We start from the raw sequence: 24452 nt of genomic DNA on the forward strand, positions 1-24452 counted from the left end.
GTCTGCACACGAAGGGTCTGTTCACAAACCCAATTGAACACCAGCAAGAATGCTGAAGCTCTTTTCCCTAGTCCCCAAAGAAGATAGATGGTTTCAGAAAAACTCTAAACAATTTAAAAAGGATAAACATAACATAAAAATGTTACAGCTCATTCCTTTTTTTAAAAAATCACTTATAAATATCATCATTGGCAAATGATATGTGCACTCCTGGAGGATTTCACTCAACTCACTTTAACAATGAGGTGAGGAGGAATATAGCCAATATTTTATAATAACTATAAATCGAATACAACCTTTAAAAATGATGAACCACTATATTTTACACCTGTAACATATAATACTGTACATTAACTATAACTCAATTTAAAAAAAAAAGAATGAGAGGTGAGTGAAGACAGTGCATATATGGAGATCCACTCAGTTTTCTGTAGCAGTTTGTGCTCCATGCTAAGTTGCTTCAGTCGCATCCAACTGTGTGACTCTATGGGCTGTAGCCCACCAGGCTTCTTTATCCATGGGGATTCTCCAGGCAAGAATACTGGAGTGGGTTGCCATGCCCTCCTGCAGGGGATCTTCCTGACCCAGGGATGGAACCTGCGTCTGTTACGTCAAACCTGCGTTGGCAGATAGGTTTTTTTTTTACCACTAGTGCCACCTGGGAAGCCCTGTAGTAGTTCGAGTTGCCTTAAACTCAAAGAGCACTACTTATGAGCAAAGCTTAGCAAGCTACCCTGTAGCTACTTCTGTAATGTAAGTACAGAAACTTACATTATCTTGGAATTCTGGAAGGCATACCTTGGATAAGATTAATGGTGACAGAGGAATCCTTATTGAATAGTAACAGAATACAAGTTGATTCTTATCAGTAGCCTATTGTTCCACATTTGACTACCTAGGTAAGATGAAAGCACAGGAATGCATCATAGAAGTCACAAAAATAACCCTACGCTTCCAGGAAACTAAAAGAAGTAAAGAACCAAACACATTTTACCTCTCTTTTAAACTAGGCTTCTATTTGATTTTCACAGAAATATGAATCTGAAAGTGTGGCAGATGAGTTTTTCAAAGATGGCTGCAGTTAATTCTTCCCAGTCATCTGCAATGTGACTCTGCAGCTCCTTCCATCAAGAAGTGGGATCTATTTCCCCACTTCCTGAATTTGGGGTGGCCTTGTAATGCTCTTTTACCAAAAAAACTGAAGACTTGGAGTAGGGGAGAATAAGCGATGCAGGGGAAAGTCAATGACAACTATCATCACAGATCACTGTTCATCACATTCTTGGGATGCTGCCCTGAGTCTGCTCTATGGGGAAGCCTGGTCCAGCCCACCAGAGGCTGAAAGCCCATATGGAGCAGAGATGAGATGATCCAGCTGAGATCAAGTTTGTCTAGCTGAGAGTCAGATATGGAGTGAGCCCATCTTAGCCCATTCACACCCAGTTGAGCTGCAAGATGACTGAAAATGCAGAGTGACCTACAGAGTTTTGAGCCACTGTTATTTAGTAATGTTACCTAAATTGTGGATAGGCCACAAAGTAGAAGGAACAAATCAGTCATTTTCTTGAATAGCCATTAGGTATGAAACACCAGGTCAGAAATCCCATGGGACACATGAATGTATTAGATAGAATATCTGAATGTATTAGATATTAATATTAGATAGAAGAAACTGAAGGCCTTGTCCTTCATGTGAGAACATTTATATAAACAAAGTGGTACATAATATTTAAGTGTTTTAAACGTATCTACTCTATATTAACAACCCTCCATTATTCCTATAGGCCAGAGTAATGATCTCCCTGAAGTGATCAAGGTAATCCAAAGGGGTAGGAGAAAAAAACTGGATTTCTTATTTTTTATTAATATTTTTCAGTTTTATTTTTGAATATGTTTTCATAAGTGAAGTAGCTCAGTCATGTCCGACTCTTAGCGACCCCATGGACTGCATGCCTACCAGGCTCCTCCATCCATGGGATTTTCCAGGCAAGAGTACTGGAGTGGGTTGCCATTGCCTTCTTCCATAAGGTACATAGCATACATTAATATGCTAGTATATGAACATTATTTATTAGTACATAAATATACATATAATGGGGCTTTCTACAGTCAAAAATACTATATATCCTAACCTTCCATCCCTATATAAAAATATACTCCCTTTATACCTTTGCATTTCTCAAATAAATAAGTCCTTTCCTGGATATGTAGTGCAGTGAAAGTGAAAGTCACTCAGTCATGTCCAACTCTTTGCAACCCCATGGACTATACACTCCATGGAATTCTTCAGGCCAGAATACTGGAGTGGGTAGCCATTCCCTTTTCCAGAGGATCTTCCCAGTCCAGGGATCGAACCCAGGTCTCCTGCACTGCAGGCTGATTCTTTACCAGCTGAGCCACCAGAGAAGGCCAAGTAGTGGACAATCAGTGACAATTTTACTGCCACAGATCACTATTCATCTCTACTGTAATTATTGATAAGTAATCTCTTCAGCAAGGCTACAAGCATTTTTCACACACGGTGTCTGTATCCATCTCAGACAGGGTGTTTATAACCACCTGTCTTTGGCAGTACAGTATAATAGCATGAGACATGATTCTTTAAGAGCACAGGTAGTAGAGCCAGGCTGTCTGGATTCAAATCCCAGTTCTTCCACTTATTGGCTGTGCAGCCTTCATTGGTGCTTCCATTTCTTTGCTGTAAATAGAGATAATAATACCCCTACACTTCATAGGGTTGTTGTGGAGAACTGAATGAGTTAACACATGTAAAAGGCTTAGAAGAATGCCTGGCATGTAGTAACTTCTCATTAAGTATTAGCTACCATCAACATTGCCACCACCATCACCACCATCACTGTTGATCTCTAGCAGCTAATAAAGGAAATAAATTGTGATGGAGGAAAGTCAGAGTGAACATGAATTATAGAGGAAAGATACTACATGACTTGTTAAAACTTTGAAAGTGAATGCTTTAAATTTCTCCGGATGGACACTGTAACTTTAAGGCAGGGTGCCCCACTAGTATCACTTTTTTTTTTAAATTTTATTTTATTTTTAAACTTTACATAATTGTATTAGTTTTGCCAAATATCAAAATGAATCCGCCACAGGTATACATGTGTTCCCCATCCTGAACCCTCCTCCCTCCTCCCTCCCCATACCATCCCTCTGGGTCGTCCCAGTGCACTAGCCCCAAGCATCCAGTATCGTGTATCCACTTGATAGTTGGTTTGTTACTGACGAAATACGTGATAAACAGGTAAGCCACTAACACCTTCCAGTTCTGCTGTTACAGCCTGATTGTTATGCTGAGGCTACTGAACGATTCTCAGTTGAAAATTAACTCTGGGATTCTTTCCTTAAGCACTGTCTTTTAACTGTGATCTCTACTCTGGTGAAAACCATTAGTCACAGGTTCACTGTATATCCATATGCAGCGTTTAGATTTCTGTGGATTTCCTATAGGGCGCAGACCCACGAATTCATGTCTTTTAAATACGCTATTGATAATCTATGCTAAAAGAAAGGCACGGTGGCAAGAACCATTATATATCCTAGGAGAAAGGGGGTCATACAGATCATCTCCTCACCCACCTTACCTCACAAATCAGGACACTGCACTCAGGGAGGGTCACGTCTTAACTAAGTCCCACAGCTGATTTGTGACAGAATTCTTTTCACCTGACTTCTGTCTAGTTCAGTGCACTTCATGACCCCAGATTTACAAACTATTTCCATAAACTTTATACTTGAAAGTGTACCACCTGTATTAAGAAAAGTAAGACAGTCACACCATAAATAACCAATTTAGTGCAGGACACACAGTGGGCCTTCAATAAATGCTTGTTGAAGGACAGGTGGAGAGATGAATGGACGCTTAGCTGGTTGGTTATGAAGTCCTCAAGGTTCCTAAACTGTTCTGCACTCTGATTTCTCAAGTGGTGCCAGCAAGGCGGAACTGGAAAGAGTCACTTCTTCAACAGAGTACCCAGGAAAGACACAAAACCATTCTTTCAGTCTTCTTTTCTTTCTCCCTGAATTCATGGTTCACAATTCATTAGATGAAATAGATAATCAAATAAATTTGCTTTAGTTCTTAAATTTTTTTTCTAACTATAAAGGTAGTACAGAATCACTATAAAATTGAAGGGAATAAAAATAAATAATGTTAATAATAAAAGCTAATGTTTATTGGTGTTAATATTGTATTAGGCATGCTATAAACATATGACATGTATTGACTAATTTAATTCTCACAGCAACTTTAGGTTATGAATATACTACTATTATCATCCTCATTTTACAGATGAGAAAGGCAGAGAGGTATCGAGTAACTTGCCAAAGTTTTATAGCCAATAAGTAATGGAGGAGAGATATGAACTCAGGCAGAGTGGTTCCAGGGTTCACGGTCTTAACCATTCTATTATACTGCCACTGCTCAAATTTTGGTTTCCAATGCAAATTATAAAGAAAAGAACTGATTTATTATTAGAGAAATGCAGATCAGAACTACAGTGAGGTATCATCTCACACCGGTCAAAATGGCCATCATAAAAAAAATCTATAAACAATAAATACTGACGAGGCTGTGGAGAAAGGGAACCCTCTTGCACTGTTGGTGGGAATGTAAACTGATATAGCCACTAAGAGGAACAGTATGGACATTCCTTAAGAAACTAGGAATAAAACTTCCATATGACCCAATAATCCCACTACTGGGCATATACCCTGAGGAAACCATAATTGAAAAAGACACATGTACCCCAGTGTTCATTGCAGCATTGTTTACAACAGATAGGACATGGAAGCAACCTAGATGTCCATTGACAGATGAATGCATGAAGAGGTTGTGGTACATATATACAATAGAGTATCACTCAGCTAAAAAAGGAACGCATTTGAGTCAGTTCTAATGAGGTAGATGAACCTAGAGCCTATTATACAGAGTGAAGTTATGTCAGAAAGAGAAAAACAAGTATCATGTATTAATGCATATACATGGAATCTGGAAGGGTACTGATGAGCCTGTTTGCAGGGCAGCAATGGAGATGCAAAAATAGAGAAAAGACTTGTGGACAAAGAGGGGAAGCAGAGACTGGGAGGAATTGAAAGCGCAGCACTGAAGCATATACTTTACCATGTGTGAAATGGCTAGCCAGTGGGAATTTGCTGTGTGATGCAGGGAGTTTGAATCCAGTTCTCTGTGACAACCTACAGGGGTGGGATGGGGTGGGAGGAAAGTTCAAGAGAGAGGGGACATATGTACACCTATGGCTGATTCATGTTGATGTATGGCAGAAACCAACACAATATTGTAAATCTTCCAATTAAAAAATAAAGAACTGATTTAAAAACTGATTAACTTGACTAAGTTAAATTGAAAACTTCTTTACCACAAAAGACATAAAGTGAAAATGTTTAAGCTACTATCAGAAGAAATAATAGCAAAACATATAATCAACCAAACAGTAACTTATAGAATATATAATGAATTCCTATAAATTCATAAGAAAAAGGCAACTAATATTTACAAAAGGAAAATGGGCAAAGACTATGAATAAGCAATTTATGAAGAAACTCAAATGGCATCTAAACACATAAAAGGATGCTGCTCTTATGAATTCAGGATGCAAATCAGATATCATTTCATTTACCATATTGGTATAAATTCTATAATAGCACGTGTTGATGAAGATATAGAGCAAGGAGAACACTTCTACTCTGCTATCAATTGGTACTCCACTCAGGACAGCAGTAATCCCTAGTAATGTTGAGAACACAATATAGCAGAGTCCAAAAATCCCACTCTTACGCCATAAAGAATACCCGAAGAAATGCATATACACAGGAAGAAAATGTCAAAGTATGTTCACAGCTGCATTTTTTTCTAACACTAAAAACATGTAAATTATTTAAATATCCATCAACAGTAAAATGGATAAGTAAATGGTGGATTATTCATACAGTGTAATATCATATAGCAGTCAAATATGTAAAATAAGTAAAATGGAACAAGAATCTCAAAAACAGTACAAAAAACCTTTCAGAATGCTACACGCAATATGCTATGTTTACATTAGGTTTGAAAATCTGCAAAGTAAAACTATAAATGGCTCAGCAATATTAAAAATATAAAGTATAAAACATGCATGGGAAGAATAAACACCAAATTCAGTATGGTTACTTATGGGGTAGGATGTGTAGAAAGTGGGTTAAGGAAGACGTACATAGGGGCTTCTGCTCTCTCTATAATATTTTACTTAAAAAACTATTTTCTAATGTATTGGATTATTTGGGTTAATCTGTAAGATATTACCCAAATATATAATAAATGGAGATTTTACAAATCTGCGTGGTAGCATGTAGTGACTCATTATATTTTCATACATCTCTCTATGCTTGAACTTTTCCAGATTTTTTTTCTTTTTTTGGCCGTGCCTAGTTTGCCAGCCAGGGATAGAGCTGTTCCCCTTGCAGTGGAAGCCAGAGCCCCAGTCACTGGACCACCAGGGAATTCCCTCCAGAATTTTTTTTTAATGTAATTTTGGCTGTAGTGGGTCTCTGATGCAGGCTCTTCATTGCTGTCCGTGGGATCTCTCTAGCTGTGGTGAGCGGGGGCTACTCTCTTGTTGCGGTACTGTGGGCTTCCTGTTGCAGTAGCTTATCTTATTGTGAGAGCCCGAGCTCTAGGTGAGCGGGATTTAGTAGTTGCAGTGCACGGGTTCAGTAGTTGTGGCACGGGTTAAGCTGCCCTGCAACATGTGGAATCTTAGTTCCTAGACCAGGGATGGAACCCATGTCCCCTGCATTGGCAGGCAGATTCTTAGCCACTGGACCACCAAGAAAGTTCCACCACTTCTGATTTTTAAAGAAATATTATCACAAATGAAAAGCAAGGCACCAATGATGATGATAGTTTCTTGACTTGTAGAAATGAGTAAAATTAACAATCTTTTTGAACATCACTGAAGAAGACTGTAAGTTCAGTTGATATTTTCTTTTTTCATTAGAAACCTCAAAGGTGGAACAGATTATTGTGCTATTGTAAATTAATTTCAAACCTATATAATAAGATGTACAGCTAAAACTGTCCTTCAAATATTACTTTATTTTATAGTTTTCATAAAAATCAACTACCACAGGCATTGGGGTTCTTATTTTGGAGATAAGGGCTCTAAATATAAACCCTTGACTTATCCAAGGACAGTTCTGGAATTTTAGCAGAATGTCAGGGATGCAGCCAGGAACCAAGCCTTCATTCCTTTAATATTAGACTTTATCATCATAACAAAATAACCCAAAGTATTTTATAGCAGTAATTCTGATAATTCTATCTTAAAGCACCAAAGGTTAAGAAATTTAAAAACATTTTTTTAAGTTCCACAGGGTTTCCTTGTGGAACCACAATGTGAATCTGCAGAAAGTTAGAACAATTAGCAAATTTACCATTTTATAATTATGTTAAGTACGTCTTAAGTAAGCACTTAAGCCGAGGTTGGAGGTATGACCCAGGTCCCTCAGGTGGAATGCTCGGCGGATGAAGTTCAAATACAGTCTGTTTACCCATGGACATAAGTGGCCTTAATCAAAGCAGAACACATTTTTTAAAATGTTGATTTTAAAAACAGAAGTGTAAATAAGACTGTGATTTATGAATCTGCTAATACCCTTCTCTGCTGTAGACTTCACAAAGATTGAGTCTTTGGCTGTGGTAAATATATATGCTGTATAACATGAGTGCAGACTTGTCAAAGCAGTAATAGGTTCTCTTACTAAAATTCCACTTCCACTAAGCATTACAAATTGTCTTTCTTCTTTCCAGCCCTTAAAGAATGCGTTCCAAAAGCAGTGACAAGGAGGGCTCAGCCCCAGAGCAATTTCCAAGACCTGGAAAAGACCACAGTTTCCAAGGGCCTGAAGACAAGAAGCAGAGACAGCAAGACAAAGACCCCACCAGGGAGTCAGATGCAATCCTTCCATATCCTAAGTCACACAGTGGTAACGGCCACCAAGGAGAAGACCTCTCCAGAGATGACCTCTTATTTCTTCTCAGCATTCTGGAGGGGGAACTGCAGGTCAGCTGGCTTAAAAGCATCGCCCTCACGCTTCCCGGGGAAGGCTGCTTATGAATTTGCTGTGTAGGCTGCCACAGACATAGCTATCTGGGCTTCATACTTGTATGCACATGAAAGCAACGTGTAAGGACACATACACAGAATCCTCTTCTGGCAACACGAAGAGTAATTAATCACATCTAAAAGGGCTGTCATGATGACATGAGATTGGCATGTACATGTGAAAGGTCCCATCCTCCACTCAGGCTGCTCCAGCGCACAGGCTCGGAAGGGTAACAATAACAGCTGATGACTTCTGGGTCAGTTTTAAATGACAGTAGGTGCTTTTATACCTCACGTGAACTGGCTCCAAGATTTGCCCCAGCATTATTAACCTACACAAAATAAACAGCTGCTATACATACAGGACAATCTTATTTCATATCCCTGAATATGAAAATATCAGTCCATTGAGGAATATCAGGTTATCTACTTGTCAAACACAATGAAAAATGTAGAATTCTCTCCATGCTGTCTAGTTATCACAATAAAAAGCATTATTCATGTGTAACTAGATTGTAAGAATGATAAAGGGACATAGTTTTGCTACCTTTTGTGAAAGGTGCTATAACAGAATATGATGTTTATATTTGAAAGAGAAGAAACAAGAAAAAACACTCAACACAAGAAATCACTTGCAGAGACTGCTCGTAGATAAAATGGGCTTTCTGAAATGCCTTTTGTTCCTACAGGCTCGAGATGAAGTCATAGGCGTTTTAAAGGCTAAAAAAATGGACTTGGCTTTGCTGGAAGCTCAGTATGGGTTTGTCACTCCAAAAAAGGTGCTAGAAGCTCTCCAGCGAGATGCTTTTCAAGCAAAATCTGCCCCTTGGCAGGAGGACATCTATGAGAAACCAATGAATGAGGTATGTATTGTAATGAGGAGTGTGCACCTAGGGAGATGAAGTAAGCTCACCAGCTAGTAAAGCACTGGGCCTGGCAGGTGAGCAGGACATGTAACTCCTTTTTCGGTTATTTATAGTTGTATGTTTAAAACCTACCCAAGGAAGATAAACACTACATGCTCTACAGGAAAGAAAAGGAGAATAAATCATGGACAGGAAGCAGGATGTTCCCACTGGGTTTGTTTCTTGACATCAGACTAAAACCTAATAAATGCAAGAGAATTCCTCCTACTTTCTCTCTCCCCCTCTCTCCTTCTGGTACAAACACGGACACACACACACACACACACACACACACACACAAATAAACAGACACTTGGACCCAGACAGACAGACAGACAGACACACACACATACACACACGGGTCTGTACTTCTTTTAGAGATCTGAAGGCAATAATAAAAAACAGATAAAGTTCAACCATGGAGGTTAATTTATTTGAAAACACTGGAGTATTATGTCATAGAAATTCTGAGCATGAATGGAAATGATCTGAAGAACTGTCCAAGAAACAGAGTTTTAGGAAGTATACATTTTAGATGAGTACATATCCTCTTTTTCTTTCAATAGTTTAATGACAGTGAAGACCTTGCCCCCCGAACCAAGTGTGCCCAGCAAGGACAATGGCGAAGACGAACAGTTTCAACACGGCCACCACTGCACAAACACACAGCACTGCTTGCTCTTTTACTTGCTGACATTTCTGAAACTCCTTTGCATCCTTAGTTTATTCTTCCATTTTCCTCTGAGACCTTGACGGAAAATTTCATAATTTTTCATTTTTATAAAAAAGAAACAACTAGGAGCATAAGCTAAGGCTGAAGAGAGTGAAAGCAAGTTTTGGACAAATTTCCCCCATGGTCTGGCAACCTACCTCAGAAATGACCTCTAATGTCCCTGCTATTCTTGTCTTGGGCGTCTCATGAGAGAAGCCTACCATCTTGCCAAATTGTTAAGGAGTTTGGTCATATGGATCTGCTTCTCTGAGGGGTGAAGATGAGACCACCCAAAGTCTGTTGATTGAGCTTTAATCCAAAATTTAAACAAGAGGAGCCGAACCCTCATTCAAGTCAATAGTGTTAAAACTGTATCCAAGCTCCCAACACAGTGACTGCGAAACAGCATTTAGCACAAATTTAACAAATGCAAATTAATGATCACTGAACATATCCTCACAGAACTCCACAAACGGCATAGCCCCTCAACACTGCAGTGTAAAATGAAACAGAATAATTTCAAACTTATCTTGAAATCAGCAGGAAAAAGTTTTAGTTACAAAATCTACTGCACACTGCAAAATTGGAAATACCCTCTCTGCAAATGCTTGCAATCCTAACTTTGCAAAATGTCCCTGAAAGTTAATCATAGTTTGGCCCTGCTTTATAAATCCAACCTTTCTTGATTACTCTTCCAAGAAATACCCTCCCCCTGACATACACCACACACACACATATCTTATATTCCCACGTCTATGATTTGTCTGTTTTCTTCTCTTGCCTACTACATCCCTCCTATAGATTTCTCTCCTCAGCTTCAAGACTCTCTCAGTTCCTTGAAGACCATATACACCCAGTTGCTTGCCCTCTTCCTCTATCTAGGAAGTGATGGATGAGGGGAGATATGTAGACAATAAACAATAAAGGAAAAATATGACAATGAGTCCCTAGATAGGGTTGAAGAAAAGAAAGGAGGAGGAGTGTTCCCACTGCAACCATACCAGGGAGCACCGTAATTACATCAGGATAAAGATGTGCATACAAAAAATTTATTATTTTGTTTTCTTCCATCCTTCTCCTCCCCCACCTCATAATGTTCTTTTAAAAAAATGTAAAAAATCTCAACTATGTCTAGGGTAAACTAGAGGGGATTTATCTATTCATAATGCAAAATACCTTAGAAAAACAAACTGTTCTCAGCTACATCACATGTTAGGAACACTGACTTAAGGTGGAGGCCTGCAAGATAGGCCCGCCAAGGGTATGGATGGGGAAATAGGGAGGGAAGAACGCAGAATCCAAGACTGTTTCAACCTCCTATTTCTTTCCAACCTGCTTACCTTATTAGCATTACCTTAAGGTAATTCTTAAAGTACTTATTTTAAGCAACTGTATAATTTTGCTTTTAAATTTTATTTTATAATTTTCACTGTATAAATATAGTTGTGTTTCTGTCTTCAGAGTGCTTAATGTCTAAAAGAGTGACAGACAACAAAAGATCACACAAAAAGTATATTTTATACACACACACACACACATATACTATGTTAATTTTGTAGTGAAAACCACAAAGCAGTATGAGAAAGTATAACAGGGGATCAAGTTTAGATAGGAGAATCAGGAAAGCCAAGCACCAGAGAATAAGTAGGGGTTAGTCAAGTACATCATAAAGAAATTCCACTTCCAGCAACACTGTGGATGACATATGATGAAATCGTATCACTAAAAAATACATAAAAACACTAGATAAAATATCTAGCATACCCTCAAATGCATGGATGAGCTTTACATGGAGCTAGAGAAATCCTGAAGCCAGGAACTAAAATGGGAAATTTCCAGAGACTAGCTTCTGGTTCCACATATTTTGAACCTTTCTCTTTAGCAATCCACACACTTCCAATGCTAGAAGCCAAAAGACACACAGTGTTCATTTTGCAGGACACTGGTCTTTCATTTCTGATGGTGGCTGGGTGAGCTGGCACATGCAGAGTGCTCCCAAGACTGACAGGAGAAAGGCAGATTGTGAGAGTGAGCTGAAGCTCAATAGCTGACTACATACGAATAACAGTGGACTATCACCATTCAGGGGACAATAAAACAAGGAAGGGCTTTCAGAGGAGTCTGGCAGTGGTAGTGCAGAGCCATGAGAATCATGCCCCTATTTCCAGCACCTGAGATACTGAGGCAATGTGAGAATTAGCAGTCTCTATTTTAGGATTCTACTATTATCCAAGAAAATCAAGTTTCAGTAAAGACAGAAAAGAAGATGGAACATTTTATGAATAGCATATTTGGTTACCTTTGATCTACTAAAACAGCTAAATAATTTCTCAGCTGTCTGAACTAGCTTTATCTCTACCACTACATTCAAGGTAATCAAAGAAAAAGACAATCTTCAAAGGGCCAACAAAAAAGAAGAGAACCAAAGCCAGAAAGAAGATCAAATCCCAAATTAGGGTGATCTGTGACTCAGGAGTTATTAAAACAAAGGTCATTATTTTCTAAGCATAATTAAGTGACCAAAAGCAAAAAGATTGACAAAGTTTCTGTTCTTCATTCTGCTTAACCACCAGGACAATCCAACCTATTGGAACACACTGGATCTCCTTCATCCTGGGCAAGGAGTTGGATTGTGTTAGGGTTTGCAGGTAGGATATGACATCAAGGAGGCTAAAATGATAAGCAGGAAGATTGTCACTGCATGGTAAACATTAAGGAGCCACTGTTAATCTTTCTGCACCTGACACTCCCCTAAAGTGACTAAGCCTTCCTGTTTTCTTCCCCAGGCTTCATTCAGTCTGTAAGTGGGGCTAGATCAAAAAGGGGCAGTGGTTCTCTGATAGTCCCATAGTGCTTAATGATACACCACCTCACACTGTTCCTAACTGTTTAATGTGTATATCTTATCTGTCTAGTAAGAGTATAAGCACTGAGACTTTAAAATTCTCCCATGGCAACCATCATAGTACTAAGTACATACAGCATAATAGACGCTTAATAAATAGTTTTTACCTTGAGAAAACTGTGGCAATACAATTGCTCTTAGAAATCAAGCCCAATCACTATATTTATAATAAAAAAAACCCCAGAAGTACAGAACACTTAAGTGGCTTCACCAAGCACACACACACAACTGCTGGGAAATGAAATGAGTTCAGAAGAGCTCAAGTCCATCATTTGATGTGGCAGGAATGAAGAAGAGACTGAACTGAGAACCAGTGGCGTATTTCTAAGGACCATTTGGGGTATGGAGAAATGAAGGAACAGAATAAAACTTCAAGTGTAAGCTAAAATGTCTCTAGAATCACTTACACTTCCTTCGGGAACTTTCCCTCTGCAACATCACTATTCAACACCTTTCCAATTTCTGCTGTTGACAAACATGAGGTCCTTACCTGTTGCACCAAACACCATGCAGTAAATTTAAGTCTTCCTTCAAGAGTCATGGAAGGTGAGAGAAGGAAATCCCAGAGAATTCGACATTTCACTGATATGAAGGAACACACAATTCTACGCAGGAGTAAGCAGAGAAACTTATAAATGAAGGACAGGAAAAATTTGGGGTGGAAGGCGGAAAAGGTTTCCATGTTTCAACACTGAAAAAAAGCAGTACTGGAGCACCACCATGTGTTTTAAGAACCACTTGAAGCCTGGTGTGGCTAAAGACTAAGTGAGAAAGATGGGAAAGTACGGAATGAGAATGGGGTAGAGAGGTCAGGAGGCCAGATGGTGAGAGATGTTTCAGCTCTGAATAGGAGAGTGGAGTAATCCCATTAGTGGAAGATCACGCTATCATTGATGAGGAAGGGCTGGGGTGGGGCAGTGGGTTGAAGGAAGGGACAGCCCTTACAAAGTTGTATAATAAATAACGGACAATGATTCTTTCCAATCTTCCTTCCTTACAAACAAACTACAAACAAACTAAGTAGGGAAAAACACAATGGAAGGTAATAAAAGATGAACTAAAGCTTCTCTTTTTTTCTTTTTTGGGCTGAACAAAGTTTCATATTCATGTCCATATAACTACAAGAAGCTATCTGAGGAAGCTTCTCTTATGAAGCTGCCCTGTCATTCATTTATGCTTTACTAAATACCTACTGTGAGCTTCTCTGGTGGCACAGATGGTAAAGAATCTGCCTGCAATGAGAGAGACCTGGGTTCGATCCCTGGATTGGGAAGATGCCCTGGAGGAGGGCACGGCAACCCACTCTAGTATTCTTGCCTGGAGAATCCCCATGGACAGAGGAGCCTGGTGGGCTACAGTCCGTGAGGTTGCAAAGAGTCACACACAATAAGCGACTAAGCACAGATACCTTAACAATAATTATTCATTTATTAATTCTAGGGCCAATCTTGTGATAAATTGAATGTTTCTCTAAGTCAAATGTCAAGATCTCCAAATTAACGCTGATTCTATCACTATTTCACTTTAAAATTCTAAAAGCAGCTGATTTGAATCTCCCTTATAATGCAGTCTAATGTTTGGGCAACTGGAAGGAGTTTTCAGAGAACTATTGTTTCTTGAGACCCAGGACAGTTAACACTACAACCTCCCTCTCAGAAGGTGGTCATTAGTTAAAAGTGACTCTGCCAGCAGGCAATATAACCAAGCAATTTCAGCTCCACAAAAGACCTGGTCACATTTATTAAAAGTCATGAACACCTGTATGACATGAAGTACTTTTGTGTGTGTTAAAGTATCATTATAAACTCATATTAGAAAACCAGACAGCCAGCTTAAATGTTTAGAGGTCAGCTGGATTCTGTCTGCTGGGATACCTATATTCCCTTCTTTTTCTGAAATGATTTGGCCATTTTTGTGCTTTGGATTCCTGGTCAAATACGTGATTTTTAAGGATGTACAATTTAAACTGGCTTCAAATTCAAGAGTCACAAATTTTAAATCTTTTATGATAAAAGCAAAGGGCAAAATTAACCAATATTATGGCTTATAGTTTTGTGTTTAGCTCATCTAGAAAGCCACATGCTTTCAAAACCATGGTCTTATACGGATTTGAATTTATCACTGGCCAAAGCTCCTGAGCTACTTTTGTTTTAATCAGCCGACTTCCCTCTTTTCTTTTTTTTTTTTTTTTTAAATGTTTAATTGGAGCTTTACAATACTGTGTTGGTTTCTGCCATACATCAACATGAATCAGCCGTAGGTACATGAATGCCCTCCCTCGTGAACCTCCCTCTCACTTTCCACCCTATCCCACCCCTCTATGATGCAGCTCTCTGCATCATACAGCAAATTTCCACCAGCTATATATTTTACAGATGGTAATTTATACATTTCCATGTTATTCTTCCAATTCGTCCCACCATTTCCTTCCCCAACTGTGTCCACAAGTCTGTTCTCAATGTCTGTGTTTCCACTGCTGCCCTACAAATAGGCTCATCAGTACCATCTTTCTAGAGTCCATATATATGCATTAATATGCAATACTTGTTTTTCTCTCCACTCTGTATAACAAGTTCTAGGCTCATGCACCTCATTAGGACTGATTTAAATGTATTCTTTTTAATGGCTGAGTAATATTTCACTGCATGTATGTACCACATCTTCGTTATCCAATCATCAGTCAATGAACATCTAGATTGCTTCCATGTCCTAGCCATTGCAAATGGTGCTGCAGTGAACACTGGGGTACATGCATCTCTTTCAATTATGGTTTCCTCAGGATATACGCCCAGCAGTGGGATTGTTGGGTCATACGGTAGTTCTATTACGAGTATTTTAAGGACTCACCATACTGTTCTCCATAGTGGCTGCATCAATGTACACTCCCACAAACAGTGCAAGTGGGTTCCCTTTTCTCCACACCCCTTCCAACATTTATTGCTTGTAAATTTTTTGATGACGGCCATTCTGACCAGTGTGAGGTGATACCTCATTGGTGTTTTGTTTTGCATTTCTCCAATAATTAAGTGGTGCTGGGAAAACTGGACAGCTACATGTAAAAGAAAAAAACTAGAGCACTTCTTGACACCATACAAACTCAAATGTATTAAAGACTTAAATGTAAGGTCAGAAACTATATAACTCTTGGAGAGAAACATAGGTAGTGCACTCTTTGACATACATCACAGTAAGCCCCTCTTTGACCCACCTCCTAGAGTGCGTGCAGGGTTTCCCAGGTGGTGCTAGTGATAAAGAGCCTGCCTTCCAGTGTAGAAGACAAAGACTAATGGAAATAAAAATAAAAATAAACAAATGGGACCGAAGTAAACTTAAAAGCTTTTGCATAGCAAAAGAAACAATAAGCAAGATTAAAAGACAAGCCTAAGAATGAGACAAAATAATTGCAAATGAAACAACTGACAGAGGATTAATCTCCAGAATACATAAGCAGCTCATACAGCTCAGCATCAGGCTGTCTTTTCTCCACTGTATATTCTTGCCTCCTTTGTTAAAGATAAGATACTCATAGGTGTGTGGTTTATCTCTGGGCTTTCTATCTTGTTTTATTGATCTATATTTCTGTTTTTGTGCCAGTACCATACTATCTTAATGACTGTTGCCATTGTAGCATAGTCTGAAGCCAGGAAGGTTATTCCTCCAGCTCTATTCTTTGTTCTCAAGACTGCTTTGGCTATTCAGGGTCTTCTGTGTTTCCACACAAATTGTTAAAATTTTTGTTCTAGTTCTGTGAAAAATGCCACTGGTAGTTTGATAGGAATTGCATTGAATCTATGGAGAAGGCAATGGCACCCCACTCCAGTACTCTTGCCTGGAAAATCCCATAGACGGAGGAGCCTGGTAGGCTGCAGTCCATGGGGTCGCTAAGAGTTGGACACGACTGAGCGACTTCACTTTCACTTTCCTGCATTGGAGAAGGAAATGGCAACCCACTCCAGTGTTCTTGCTTGGTGAATCCCAGGGACGGGGGAGCCTGGTGGGCTGCCGTCTATGGGGTTACACAGAGTCAAACATGAATGAAGTGACTTAGCAGCAGCAGCAGCATTGAATCTATACATTGCTTTACATAGTATAATCATTTTCACAATATTGACTCTTTATCTCTCCATCTGTTTGTGTCATCTTTGATTTCTTTCATCAGTGTCTTGTAGTTTAGGTCTTTTGTGTCCTTAGGTAGGTTTATTCCTAAGTATTTTTGTTGTTGTTGTTGCAATGGTGAATGGGATAGTTTCCTTAACTTCTCTTTCTAATTTTTCATTGTTAGTGTATAGAAATGTAAGGGATTTCTGTTTATTAATTTTATATCCTGAAACTTTACTATATTCATTGATTAGCTCTAGTAATTTTCCAGTGGAATTTTTAGAGTTTTCTATGTATAGTATCAAGTCATCTGCAAATAGTGAGAGTTTTACTTCTTTTTTTCCAGTCTAGATTCTTTTTATTTCTTTTTCTTCTCTGATTGTTGTGGCTAGGACTTCCAAAACTATGCTGAATAATAGTGGCAAGAGAGGGTACCTTTGTCTTAATTCCTGATCTTAGAGAAATGCTTTCAGTTTTTCAGCACTGGGAATAATGTTTGCTGTGAGTTTGTTGAATATGGCCTTTATTATGTTGAGGTAGGTTCCTCCTACACCTACTTCCTGGAAGGTTCAATATACACAAATCAATCAATGTGATACACCATATCAACAAACTGAAAGATGAAAACCACATGATTATCTCAATAGATGCAGAGAAATCTTTCAACAAAATTCAACACCCATTTATGATAAAGTCCTCTTTTCTTTCTTGATTCCTTGCTTGCTTATTTTGTTTTCAATCTGTAACCATATACTAGACACCTACTGTAGGCAAATCACTCTATTAGATGGTAAGAATTTAAGAAAAATAGAACGTAGGCCCTGCTTTCAGGGAGTTCACAGTCCAGTAGAGTAGACAAGTGTAAGTAAGACAGAAAGGACTTGGTGTTTATATTGGGTCACATTCACACTCTATACCAAGACAGAATTGGTTCTCAAGTATTTGAAAAGAGTCACCAACAGTTTCATACATAATGCTGTGAAAAACTGACTGTGGACCCAAGAAACATACATGGGCAGAGAACTTTAGGGAGGGCTGGGGCAGGATCCATCAGCTAAGGGAGCGGCAGAATCAGACACTGTCCTTCACTTTCCATCATTCCTCTAATACGGTTTCTTTGGAGGCAAAAGAAGCAGCAGAAAGATATTCAGATATCTACAGAGGCACTGATTTTTATTTTTGGTTAAGAAAAACATGATGATGTGGGAATTAAGATTCCACAAGCCATGTGGTATGGCCAAAAAAAAAAAAGACGGAAGGTTACATTTGGGTTGAAACATATCAAAAGGTATCAAAATTAAGAAGAGTAATGATAAAAGCTAAACAAGGAAATCAGAAACCCATTGTTGAATTTGTTAAAACTTGGACCATTTCTAAAAGCAGGAGAGATGGCAGTTTTATGAATGCTTTGTACTTAGATTATTAATGTATTTTCTTTTGTAGTTGGACAAAGTCGTGGAACAACATAAAGAATCGCATAGACGAATCCTGGAACAGCTTTTAATGGCAGAAAAATCTCACAGGCAAACCATACTAGAATTGGAGGAAGAAAAGAGAAAACACAAAGAATACATGGAGAAGAGTGATGAATTCATAAGCTTGCTAGAACAGGAATGTGAAAGGTAAGGCTACTCGGGACAAGACAATGAAGTATTCTCAAACTCTTCCTAACCTCTCACTATGGGTTGGGTATTATACCAAGGGATACAGGGATATACAATGAATATGACAGCCTCCAGTCTCAAAAACCTCATGGTACAGAGTGAAGAAAAGGATATGTTTAAAAACAGTATCAATGTAACACAAAAATAATCAGGTGTGATAGGACTGTGGAAATGTAAGTGCTGGGCACCTCACCTACTTCTTCAAGGGGGTGCCCTGTGAAAGCTGCAGAGAGGAGGTAATGGGTTTAGTCCTTGTGCAAATAAGAATGGAAACCACACACAAGGCAAGGGCAGAAATAAGTGCCACAGCATAGAGATAAGACAAGAGTATGGGTACTGAGGGAATGCAAGCTTTCCACAAGCTTTCCATATGGCATAGCACAGGGTGTGAGCAAAGGAAAGGCTGGCCACGGGTGCTGGATTTTACACTGTTGGCAAGAAAGAACAAATGACAAGTCATGAGAAGGAGAATGAATTGATTAGGGATGCTTTCTTAATGAACCATTAAGGAAAGATAGAAGAAAGACAGGAGGAGCTTTAACCTGGAGGCAGATATGTGTTCCAATGGCTAGAGGGTTAGGGATAACAGGGTGTAACGAGAATTGTTTATGAGGTATAGTCAATATGAATTTGTGACTAATGTGACTAGAGAGCAGAGCAAGGAAAACAGAAATGCCATTCTCCCAAATCATCCCACCCTCGCCCTCCAATTAAAATAAATAAATTTATATTTAAAAAAAAAAAGAAAATAGAAAGTTATACTCCTGGTTATTCACCAAGGTGCAGAAGGTGGGAGTGGCGCACAGCTTTTTGCTGTTGCAGGGTTTCTGGTTTAAAAGGGGGAAGGGGGTCTTGCTTCAGACAAGTTGAGCATGAGGGACCTGGAGTGTTCCACTGTCCAGTGGGGAGAACAATATGTCTAAATAGACAATCCATGGTTAGAAATGTAGGTCTGGGAAAGGCTGGGCTGGTGATGTGTTTTTGCACCTGGTGAGAGCTGAAGCTATGGGTGTTGGTTTGGTGAGGGGAGAGAATTTTGAGATGGGAACTCTAGAAAACAACACAACAATCCATCAAGTTAGGGTTTTCGTCCAAAAAAAAAAAAAAAAAGGGTCAAGAAGGGAAGCTGAGAAAGAATAAAGAAGGGCAGAGGACTAGAAGAATCAGAAGAGAAAGCAAAGAGCCAAACAAGGAAGGACTCTCAAGAATGAGTGAGCAGTCAAACAGCACAAGATAATACAGAAAAAGATGGGCAATAAGGAAGACACTGAAGAACTTAATGAGTCATTTCAATAAAACAGTGAAAGCAGAAGCCAAATCACAATACTCTGAAGAATAAATAAGAAATGAGAACACAGAAGCTTAGAATGTGAACTAGTATTTAGAGAAGGGAGAAAATGGTTAGTAAATATTTTATAACCATATGGAAGGCAGATTATTTTGCTCAACTTTGATTCTCTATTCTGAATCTCCTTAGAAAGTTTGCACATCCCTATTAAATTGAAAGGACAATGACTCTTCTCTATTAGTATTGCAAAGATAGAAAATAACCAATCTCAAATTTTTACTGGATCTTCGTTTCACTTTTGTTATTCCATGGATACTTCTCTTACAAGTTACAGGGCTAATGATGCTAGATTCTAACAATCACAGGAAAATACAGAAAAAATAATTACTTGTGAGTTCCCTTTTCTAAAATACTAGTAGTCTCAACTATTTTATTTGACTACTTGCAATTCATATTTTAGCGAGGTATCCAAATTACATAACCAATGGCGCTCCCATCCAGTTTCTTTTTCTACATTCATCAGGGGTTTGTTTTCTACTCACCACATAGAGAGGGGTCTTGTTACTTTGCCCCTCATGAACCTGAAGTATCTTCAGGGGCAAGTTAAATGAGCAAAAGAAGTCTGGCACTGAGGGAAGATCTGATTAAGACATTACCGTATACAATTTGGTATTCGATAAGACAATGTCATATTAAATACTATTTCGAACCCTGCAGTTTGTCGCCCGTGGCCTCATTTAGCCTCCACACTTACTTGGCACTAACTTGTTGAACACAGACACTTCCTTTCATCTCTCATTATTATGAATATTTATTCACCAGGGTCAGAGTGCTGCCCACCACAGAATAAAGAAGTAGGCAGGTAAATCCCTGCCCCAGGGGCTTACTAAACATTAACAGAGAAGATAAGAGGATACAGATTTAGGGTGGAAATGTGGAAGGCTCTTGGTGGTATAGTCCCAGTGCTCACGGTTGTATCTCTGCTGTCTTCTGAAGGAAGGTTGAGAAGGGCTATCCAGAAGTAACCCTATAAAGTTGGGAGGCAGATGGTGAAGATTATTTAAATCAATAGAGAGTAAAGAAGAACAGCACTGAGAAATGAGAACACAAGAGCAGTAGGAATAAAGGCCATGGCTAGAGCAAAAGGAAAATAGTGAGATGAACGTAAATTGTACACCATAGACTCAATATATTAAGAGTGGTATTGCCACATGTATCAAAGTAGTTTAAGGGGGAGAATTTTAAAAGATCATATTTTTTAGCCATATAGGACACAAAGTTTTTCTGTCTTGAAGAATAATGAAAGTAAACAAGCCATTAACCCCCCAAATTGGAAAAAATGACTGCAGTGATTCTCATTCCATGTTTAGCCATTCCAGAAGACATGGGAATATTCACCTATTTCTATTTGTCCAGGCACAGCTTCCAGATGGAACTCTTTGGGTATGAAAGTGTTAAGCCTATTCTCGACTCACATAACACAGACAATACTTCTGCTCTACCTGTACATCACAGTCCCTGGAGCTTGGCTGTGTTGGTGCACTGACCCTTCCTGCCACCATGCTTGTAGCAGGGAGATTGTGGGCCTCATAAGGCATAACTGACTTCTACTTGCTTTAAGGCCATGTGCATAAAAATACTAAATGAATACCACCTCATGAAGAGGAAATGGGGGAACTAGTAATTTCAGGTAAATATATACTGAGGAGGTGTTTACACAAGAGAGTACAGTACCATTCACACATCTCATTCTATGACAACAAATGACAGAACAAACCTAACCTTAGTGAGAGTACTTCCTCTCAAACATGCAGCCACCCCTCACAAAAACAAGACTAATTTTTTCTAAGAAGTCAAAGAATAATGTTTCCTTCCTCTAACAGAGTGATATAAGCCACTCCCGAATCAGTGACCCTCAGTACAAAGAAACAAAGATATCATAACCGCCATAAAAGTGGTTTGAGTGAATACAGCCATAAATATAGCTCTATAACTATAATATAGTTTCTGACTGGAACTCTGAGAAAACACTGAAAGTTCAGAGCTCCTATTTTTAGTGTTAGATAACATCTACTTGGAAATTAAATAAAAATTAAGAAATACACGATTGAGATAGTTAATGAGACCTTAGAGGGTGTAATAATGGATTTCAAATTCAGGCTCCATTTCTGTGTTTTCTTTGGAGAATTCATTTTATGTGGAAAACCCTAAAGGAGGCTGATGTCACACACTGAGTTGAGGCCAAAATGTCTGCCAAATGATGTCGTGGTCGTAATCAGTAAACAATTGGCTTTCCCACTGCAGAAGGGTGGGGGCAGGGAACAGCTCAGGAAACCCTGTTCCCAAGTGTGTTAATGTAAAGTTTCCTTCACTGTTATCTGTGCAGTTTGGTCTGTCCATAAAATAATATGTCCACATTTCATGACAACTTTCTGTTCACTAACCAGCTCCAATGTGTGGATATGTGTATCACTGATGACCTGAATTATGTACTTGGCTGAATTACAAGTGGAGTCTATGTGAAAGGTTTTATACAAAAGCAATGCCAGTAATTTTTGGCCTTTTTGGAGGACTTCACAGGAAAGCCAAAACAAAAATCACTTTTAGTCAGTGCAGTTTTGCAAAATTTTCCCATAAGTGAAATGCCAATTTTGTCTGTACTTTCAAAATAGCTTGCATAATTTTTTTTTTTTTTTTTCCTTTTTCAGTTTCAATGGGGAAAAAGGCTGGGAAGAAAAAAAAAAAGTTCCCTATTTTTTTTTTTTTTTTAAAATCATGCTTTCTTTCTTAGAACATTAAAGCAAACCATGTATACTAACCATATATATTATTGCACTTCTGGCCTTGAAACCACCACTGAAGTAGGAAACAAATATTGTTATGGCAACTCTGTCTAAAACTGTGACTTCAACTATGGATTTTTTGAAAACCTTAAATTACTTTTTATAATATCTTCGCCAAGTAGGTTAGCACTGATAGTTGTGATCTTATAAAGCAGGACTTCAAATGGTAGCTTCTCAAAAGCCACATAGTAAGGAACGAGTCACAGGCAGAATTAATTTATTGCTGCTGTCCTGCCCAAGTGCGACTAGACAGAACAATGGCTCAGGGGGCAGAAGGGTCTTTGCAGCAAAGTCAGCAGGAGCCCAGCTTCAAGGCTGTTGCTTTGACCATATCTTGGGTTAAGTCCTTAGTAAAGAATAAAACATTTTCACCTTTCCCTTTGGCTGAAGCAACTTTATAAAGATTTCTATCATTAACTCTTTTCTACTATGACAGGCCTGTTTTCTAGATGGGCACCAGGAAAGGTGAGTGAAACACTGAGCCATATTTGACTCTCCTGTTAACTGAATATATTGTATTACTTTCAAAGGCTTCTCTCAAAAGACATCAAATCTTCTTTCTAGAGGTTTTGAATACTCCCTTGAAATATATATAAATGAATGAGTGTATTAATCTATTTTTTAGTTAAACTAACTAGTTACTTAGCTATTTAATGCTGCTGGCCACTTACTCATTCACTAAAACCAAAACAAAACAAAACAAAAAAACCCACCCAAAACCCAAACCAAAAACACCCCAATTAATTAAATGCCTGTTACATGCCAGGTCCTACACTAGATACTAGGAGAAGGAAGTAGATGAGTTCCTCACTGGCATATAACCCCAATTCATTTGTGCATGTGTAGGACAGAGACACCACTGTAGCCTTTATGATTTGATACTAAGGCTTCCAGGGCACTATGAAATCATGATGGGTAAGGGAAAAAAGCACCAGTATGGTACAAAAATATAATACATTAAATACTCATGAAAATAAAACAGGAGAATTCAATAAACACATTAAACTACAGTACTTCAAGAGGATCCAGTATCTTGCAACTATTACCATTAGGATTTTCAAATTTTTTGGTCTTAAATCCCAGCTTTTAAAAATATCCCACAAAGCATAACACAGAGGGCATAATGTTTTTTAAAAATAAATAAGTAAAGTCTACTTTTTACAAATCCTATTTGGAAAGCCAGCAGTTTTAAATTTCATGCACACTAAACTATTGTTGTAGAATGCATTGTACTCAAATGCAATCATTTCCTTTCAGTTTTCTGGCAAGGAGTTATATGTATTACATATTCTCGAGGCTATGTCTTGTAAGTAGTGGAATGGATGGCAGATCTCCATTTGATCTTTGTCATTGGTATTCAGTTCTTTGTCAGAACAAAATGGAGACCACCACAAACATATTTATATTGTAACTCTACAGCAACTCACAATGTGATCAGCCCAGTGTTCATATACCTCAGATCTAACATGGGGTCTGGGTAGGGATTCAGAGAGATTACCTCACGAGGATAACCAAAAAACCCATTCATTTAGGACTGTACATCATGACTTAACTTTCAGCAGATGTCACAAAACCATACCCTTGTAACTGCATAATTCAGTGGTTTCTATACAACACTATTTAATTATAGAGGTCAAAATTCGGCTACAATGATGACGCTATTTGATTGCTTTTCCTTCCCAGAAAGCTGAACTAAATTTTACAAATAATTCTGGGTGTGTATTTAGATGTACAATGATTCATGAATTTACTGCTTACAAAAGAATACTACAAATGTTAAAAAGCAGTCTAAAAGGAAATATAACAAGCACAGTGAGGGATGAGGGAACTTGGAGAAAGGGGATGCTGGTCTGCAAACTGGATCTGCAGCTAGACCAGATTTGGGCAAATTCCATTTCTCCAACCTTGTATGTAAAC

At 38.6% G+C, this 24452-nt stretch overlaps 2 protein-coding genes across 9 annotated transcripts in view; one reads left to right on the forward strand and one right to left on the reverse strand.

Annotated features, from left to right (window-relative positions):
* CMSS1 (cms1 ribosomal small subunit homolog) overlaps positions 1-24452 on the reverse strand; it is a 394950-nt gene that overhangs the window by 261633 nt on the left and 108865 nt on the right. The gene's annotated exons all lie outside the window — the stretch shown is intronic.
* FILIP1L (filamin A interacting protein 1 like) overlaps positions 1-24452 on the forward strand; it is a 306532-nt gene that overhangs the window by 183636 nt on the left and 98444 nt on the right. For both annotated transcript variants that reach the window (XM_086410380.1, XM_086410327.1), the window contains 3 exons: positions 7826-8078; positions 8810-8983; positions 18184-18362. In XM_086410380.1, the coding sequence (XP_086266506.1) occupies positions 7836-8078; positions 8810-8983; positions 18184-18362 (596 nt within the window). In that variant the 5' untranslated portion in view covers positions 7826-7835. The remainder of the gene's footprint in view (positions 1-7825; positions 8079-8809; positions 8984-18183; positions 18363-24452) is intronic.

This window comes from Bos grunniens, chromosome 1, assembly GCF_055505025.1.
Source record: "Bos grunniens cultivar Pamir isolate PY7600 chromosome 1, Bosgru_T2T1.0, whole genome shotgun sequence".
Taxonomy (NCBI): Eukaryota; Metazoa; Chordata; class Mammalia; order Artiodactyla; family Bovidae; genus Bos; species Bos grunniens.